The 6,756-nt window shown below is 32.2% G+C and overlaps 1 protein-coding gene across 1 annotated transcript; it reads left to right on the plus strand.

Annotated features, from left to right (window-relative positions):
* Positions 1–1,890, plus strand: LOC111891413 (uncharacterized). The gene is made up of 3 exons (XM_023887465.3): positions 1–385; positions 1,158–1,238; positions 1,319–1,890. The coding sequence occupies exons 1-3, from the start codon at positions 227–229 to the stop codon at positions 1,640–1,642; spliced, it is 564 nt and encodes a 187-aa protein (XP_023743233.1). The 5' UTR covers positions 1–226; the 3' UTR covers positions 1,643–1,890.
* Positions 1,891–6,756: the final 4,866 nt, after the last annotated feature.

Genomic DNA, 6,756 nt, shown 5'->3' on the forward strand with positions numbered 1-6,756 from the left:
ATAAAACTATAAAATCCTAACGCAGAACCTCCCAACCTCCCTTCGTTCGCCTCTCATGGCAGTTTGCTCTGCCTCCGCCACCGCCATCGGTTGCTAGTCGTCGTAATCGGTGTCGGCGTCCGATTTGCCGAAAGCATCAACGCGATACGTCGACCTAGGTTTTCTAGGGGGAGGGAGAGATAATAAGGAACGATTTTTGTTTGTGAATTATTAGATATATAATACGATGGCGAAGAAGAGGAAATCGTTGGCAACGAGCCTAGACGAGGTCGATCGGACTATGTATTCGACGTTTTGCAACGCCGCCAACTCTCTCTCTCAGCTTTACTCGCAAGCCATGAGCCAACAAAAGCTCTCATTTCTATCCGGTGAACGCCATGGATTGGTATATCAAATTCTAGATTATTTCCTGTTATTTGATTATGTTTTTTTTCCTGATCTTACTTCATTTCCAAAAACCCTAGTTTTTTGTTTCCTGTTTTTTTACCCAACGTAACCGACGTGTTTATGTACACCACACCGATCTTTTTCTATGATTTGGTAGCTTCGAAATCGGCCTGTATTAGTATTACCAAATTGATTAGGTTATTGCTATTTCCATTTCGCCTTTTTCTGTTCGAGGGCAAGTATCACATCTCCTTCATTGTATTTGCCAATTATATATAATGGACTCCAATCCTGCTAGTGCTGGATTTAACCAAATGTTTGATGTGATTAGCACAATTTGCCATAGACACAAGTTTTCTTCTTCTTTATTATGTAGACACATGTTCCTTTTATGAATGCTGAAACTGCAAAATCATGAACTGGTTGAGTAACGACTACCTTGAATACTTTTTTGTTTATGATCCATGGCTGTGTTTCTTCTGTGATGAGATTACTTGTTTATCTGTGGGTTTGCTTTATAGCTGTTAATATCTTTTCTATAAACACTTAGTTCTATTTTTATTGATCAAACAGGTATTCATAAGATTACTAAGGTGTGCATCAAGCCAAAGACTATCAAAACCCTAATGAACTTCCTTAAATTGACTTTCCATTTCCAAACACAATGTATTAGCCTTTTAGTTTGTAACCTGTAATTGATGAAAGTAATTATAAATTTCACTTACAAAAGGTTGAATCTTGTTGACTTGAATTGAAATTCCATTTTTCAGGAAAAGCTATATCAATGGATTTCCAAGCAATATGCAGAAGGATTGAGGGTGACCACTGAAGACATACTAGCTTATATCCAGGTTACCATGTTATTATACATGAGACTTTTGATTACAAAATTACTTATTTACCCCTATAACATACATATATGAATGTGCAGGCTGAGTTAGAATCTTCAGTGGAGGAGGCGCCAATAGCTCCAAGAACATTGCAGCAGCCGCCACAAGTGACAAATCCGTTCATAAATTCAGGGCCATCCAATGTGCCAGGTGGCGTACAAGGTTTCCGAGGTGAGCTGTGTGATCAGCCGTCAAAAAACTACATATTTTCTAATGCTTTATCAAGCCCTGTTCGTCGCAGCCTTCAAAGCTATCATCATATATCATCATCATCATCATCACCATCATCATCATCTCATGAGCATCAGAATTTTGATTCTTCAATGGATGCAGATAATACTACAGGTCATGATTCTACTCTTTGAATCTTTTTTTTTTTACGGTTTTATGTATACACATTAAAACGTAAAAGAAAATGGAAAAAAAAAGGTTGTTAAAGAAATTAAACTAGTGGTGAAGGTTGGTGAAGAAAAAATTAGGTGTTATTTTTGGTGGCTAGAGAGAGAGAGAGAGAAAGAGAATGTGAGTTGTGTGGATTTTTGGGTGTTATATGTAAAGTGGTTTTACTTTTACTGTTTTACATGTATGCAAGATTCAAATATTTGGATTGCTACTGTTTATGCGTCTTTTATGCTTTGTATGGTTATATATGATGCTTAAAGAACATTTGAAAAAATGACACCATAAGGAAAACATAAATGAGGGCAATTTTGTAAAAAGTTAGGTCGTGGAAGCCTCATTCTTTTCTCCATCAAGTTGTTCTTTATTGTGTTAAGAAAAAATAATTCATATATAGCCATGGCTGTTTTTCTATTTTCATTCCATTTTAGTGTGTATTTTTTATTCGTTTCATTTTCCAGAATTAGAAAACACATTCTTAAGGTCTCATCAAACTTCAGTTCTTTAATGCAAGAATTGCAGAAATGGTTCATGTGCAATACTAAAACTTTAGAAATGGTCAATATGTTATTAATTTGTAGAATTACAGTGTGTAATAGTATATTATTAATTTGCAGAATTACAGTGTGTAATAGTAAAATTATAAAAATGGTTTTTGTGTCCTTATATTTTACATGGAATAGATAAAATTACAGAAATAGCTCATGCATAATAGCAAGAAATGTAAAAATTACACCAAAGGTCACTGTGTAAAAGTAAAACACACAAATGACTTGTGTTCAGGAAATAACTTTTTGTATTGTATTAGGCTGGATGGAGTGGTAACATTTTTAACATGTTGTCGCATCATATTTTTTGATGCTTAGCATGTTGCCACATCAGGTTTTTTGATGTCATGTCAAATTTTTTGAAGACACATAGGATGAAGAAAATGATAGCATCTAAGTTGCAAAATGTAAGGAGTGATGGTGTGTTAGTTGAATGAGTTCTATTTTAGAAAAAAATAAAAAGAAAAAGAAAAAGAAAAAAAAGGTTTCAACCAATGAAAACCCAACATCCAAGTTTCTCTCTCTTCTTTCATCTTGCTATGTAGATGGCCCGACAATTTTAACAAGTCTTTTAGCATCTTGATGGGAATGGTACTAGCACTTGAAGTTAGGAGGCAAGAGGGTCGAGGCCTATCCCTCAAGCCTTAGTTAATTCGATTAAAAATAATCTTTTGAATTATTTAAGGGTCCATGTGGTTTTTTGAAATCTCAGATATAGTTATTAAGTTTAAGAAAATGTCATAAATAGTGTCGTTTCAAAACTTTTAACATATAGTCCATCCCCTCATAAAAATGCTTATATATCTTTTCTAATATATTTTTGTTTCTCTTTATTTAAATCTATTTAAAAAAAAGAAAAAAAAATAAAAAACCACCTTAGCCTCTCTCTCTCTCTCTCTCATCGGAGGAAGAGGAAGCATGTTCTTTTATCTTTGAATGCTTCATATTGGTATAACACACATAATGTTCACATCTTGCTGCCACAACAATCAGTAATCAATTAAAATTTTCTTTAAAACCAACAAACCACCTTTAAAACAAACAAACCACATAATGTTCACATCTTGCTGCCACAACAATCAGGAATCAATTAAAATTTTCTTTAAAACCAACAAACCACCTTTAAAACAAACAAACCGAAATCGAGTTCATGAAATTGAAACCAACAATAACATATAATGAACAATCTCACCTCTCGTAAATTGATCTTTTCACCACCGACTTTTCCTATTTCGAAAACTACCATTCTCGATACATGGGGCTAAACCAAACATCATGGACAACCAAACAAGACAACGAACTCGCTATGGTCGACACTGGCGCCAGAGGGGGACTATTGTGAGTAGACGAAAGTTCAAACCCAACACTACCACTACCAACTTCATTACTTGAACAAATAAAGTTCTTGTTCTTTTTCAGTTTCTTCTTCCTCACCTTCTTTCCTTCCCAATTCGTGGATGTCCTTATTATCATCAACACTGACAATTACGTCAGAGCAGTGCATCCTAATCCCCTATATTGGTAAATTTGGGGAAAGAACAAACGGAAGTGGAAAAAGCCCTTGGTTGGGATTGAGGATGATGAGTAGTGATTTGATAAGGCAAGGAATTAAGAGCGACAATAGAAGAAAGAGAGTCAGGGTTATGATCGTATTTTCTCATCACGACGGAGACTAAGTCGGATGAAGAGAGGCCATCGTTGATGAAATCTTTGAGCTTCCTTTTGATGTGTTTTTGAACGCAATTGATGGTGGGAGAATCGAGGAGAGTCATTGAGGGGGTGTTTGACTTGTCTTTTTGAGAGACAAAAGTTCTTTTTGGAAATGTTACAAAAAGTCAAGTTTTCCTAACTTTTCCAAAAAGCCAATTTTCCTTTTATCTAAAATCCAAAAGAAGCTTTTAAAATGTCTCTACCAAACATCTTTTACCTTTTATCTTTTTTAAAAAAGACTTTTGCCTATTAAAATGACAAGCCAAACATCCCCTGATAGTTAACCATCGACAATTATGTATGTATGTGGAGTGTGTGTATCTGTGTATTATGTAGTGTATTTATGTGTGTATTGTGGAGTGTGTGTGGGGGTTCTTTCTCGTAAAAGAGAGAGAGAGAGAGAGAGAGAGAGAGAGAGAGAGAGAGAGAGAGAGAGAGAGAGAGGCCCAAGGGCGAGGTTTTATTTATTTATTTTTTTAAATAGATTTAAATAAACAAAATAAAATTTATATTAAAAAAGTATAAGTCTTTTTATGTAGATGATAGACTATTTGTTAAAAGTTTTAAAACCACGTGGACCATCTATTAAGTTTTTTTAAACTCAGGGACTATATATCCCATACTCTTGAACTTTCTAATTAATTGTTTTGTTAAAGTTAAATATTTGGTCGATGAGAGTGTAGGTATGGATGTGAATATGGGGTAGGTGTGGGGCGGATGTTGGAAAGAGGTATGTGTATGGACAAGGTGTGGGCATAGTTGGTTACCATCTCACATTAAAATAAAAAAAAATAAGAACATCTGTAATTTTGTTTCTATATGATATAAGCCCTAATTTCAATTGTCTAAAATGGCTTCCAATCGAAGTTAAATGTTTCTAGGATGGTGAGATATAGAGATTGTGCATCAGAGTAATATACTCAATCTGTCCTAAAATCATTGTCTACGTTTGACTTTTGAAGTCTTTCCATGTCAACTTTGACTATAAATAGCTCTATTTGTGATATATAATCTTTGATGAAACTTATAACAATGAAAATACATTTAAAAAAACAATCTATTCATATATATTGCATAAAAAGTTATATAACAAAAAGTACTTATTTGAGGTCAAAGTTGAACAAAAGAGACTTAAAAAGTCAAATGTGAACAATAATTTTGGGACAAAAGGAGTAATGGTTTAGGACATCTCTAACCCTACGCTAAACTTACTTTTAAACTAAAATGCTCAAACCTCACCACTAAACATAAAACTATATATAGTGATGATAAACAATATAACACTAAATATATTGTTACATTATATATCAACACTGTCTTTGTATAAATTGTATAAAACAGAATATAACTTAGAATATTTTTTTAGTGTTAACTGTAATGGAGTTGGATGGAGAGAATATAATGGTTGCACTATCTTTCCATTATAACAATAAGTTTAGTATAAAAGATAATATTAAGGGTAAGATAGGTCTTAATCATAAAAACAAGCCAAAATTATATGTTTTGTTTTAGGTTATAATGTATGATGTTTAGAATATGATGATGTGTCATGCCATGTATATTTGTTTTAGGTTGCAACGTACGATGATGATGATTAGATTTTATAACATACATCATATTAGAATGTGTTTGGTTGTGAGGATTCTCATAAAATTTGATAGAATAAGATTTAAGATTCTTTTTTTTGGGACATGATTTTTTTTTAAACAGAATTATCTAATCCAGAAGTCATTTTAAGTAGTTAATTTCAAGTTTTTAGCTTTTATGTTTTATATTATTTTACACACTTTTAAAACTTATAACTATTTTTGTACATAAATAAAAAGAACAATATATTCCAATTTCTAAAACTTATAACTATTTTTGTACATAAATAAAAAGAACAATATATTCCAATTTCTAGCTAGTTTTTCTATATATCTTTAATTTAGTATTCATTTTTAATGAGTGTTAAAATATAGTGTTTTTGCTTCGATTTAAATATAAATGTCTAAGATTGCTATCCAATGTAATGATTGTTTTGATGCTTCTTTGCAAATTTGAAGATATTAAATTTGAAGTAAAAGCCATTTGTGTGCTTTGCAACAAGCCACCTTCCTTTTTTGGCTTTTTGGTTGACAATGCCATTATAACCTCCATGAAGCCACCTCCCTTTTATCATTTAAAAAAACCCATGTCAAAGGTCCCCTTTCTTAGCCATTTCCATTTTCTAAAGATGATTTATAAAAAGCACCAAAATAATTTTTATTCTACTTTTATGACCATGCAAATTATTCCCCCAACATGGTCTTTACCCTTTACATTGTTAGAGTATCTTTACTAGTAGTATCTCATGCATTGGAGGTTGTACTTATGATCGTTTTGTGCCATGCCAAAATCATCTAGATACAAATGTAGGAAGTCCATAAATAAGAGTAAATTACATAATCGTCCCTATAATTTGGGATAATTTGCATGTGTCGATGTACAATATAGAACTATTTGTTTAAGCAATGTATGAATGTAAAAAATGAACGATCTTCATACATTTTTAAAGGGTGTTACGTTTTCAAAGGTAGTTATCTACTAAAAAACGGAATTAAGATGAGATAAATATATTCAATATAAGGATAAAAAATAATATTATCTTAAATAAAATGATTTAGAAAATTATAAGCTTTTTAATTCATCTTGGATGTTTTCATTTCATATAAATGAAATTAAATCGTGATATAGAAACTTTTGTTGTAGTTTAAACTTTAAAGACATTGACTTTATATCGAAAACAAGAATGTAAGCAAAGCAAGTATCTTTACAAGTTATAATTGGAAGGAGAAGGAAAG

This window comes from Lactuca sativa, chromosome 6, assembly GCF_002870075.4.
Source record: "Lactuca sativa cultivar Salinas chromosome 6, Lsat_Salinas_v11, whole genome shotgun sequence".
Classification (NCBI taxonomy): domain Eukaryota; kingdom Viridiplantae; phylum Streptophyta; class Magnoliopsida; order Asterales; family Asteraceae; genus Lactuca; species Lactuca sativa.

What these genes read in the sequence shown, in the direction of transcription:
- LOC111891413 (XM_023887465.3), top strand. Translation starts at nt 227, where the DNA reads ATGGCGAAGAAGAGGAAATCGTTGGCAACGAGCCTAGACGAGGTCGAT. An exon ending in CCGGTGAACGCCATGGATTG is followed by an intron (nt 386 to 1,157) that starts GTATATCAAATT and finishes TCCATTTTTCAG; the next exon opens with GAAAAGCTATATCAATGGAT. An exon ending in ACATACTAGCTTATATCCAG is followed by an intron (nt 1,239 to 1,318) that starts GTTACCATGTTA and finishes ATGAATGTGCAG; the next exon opens with GCTGAGTTAGAATCTTCAGT.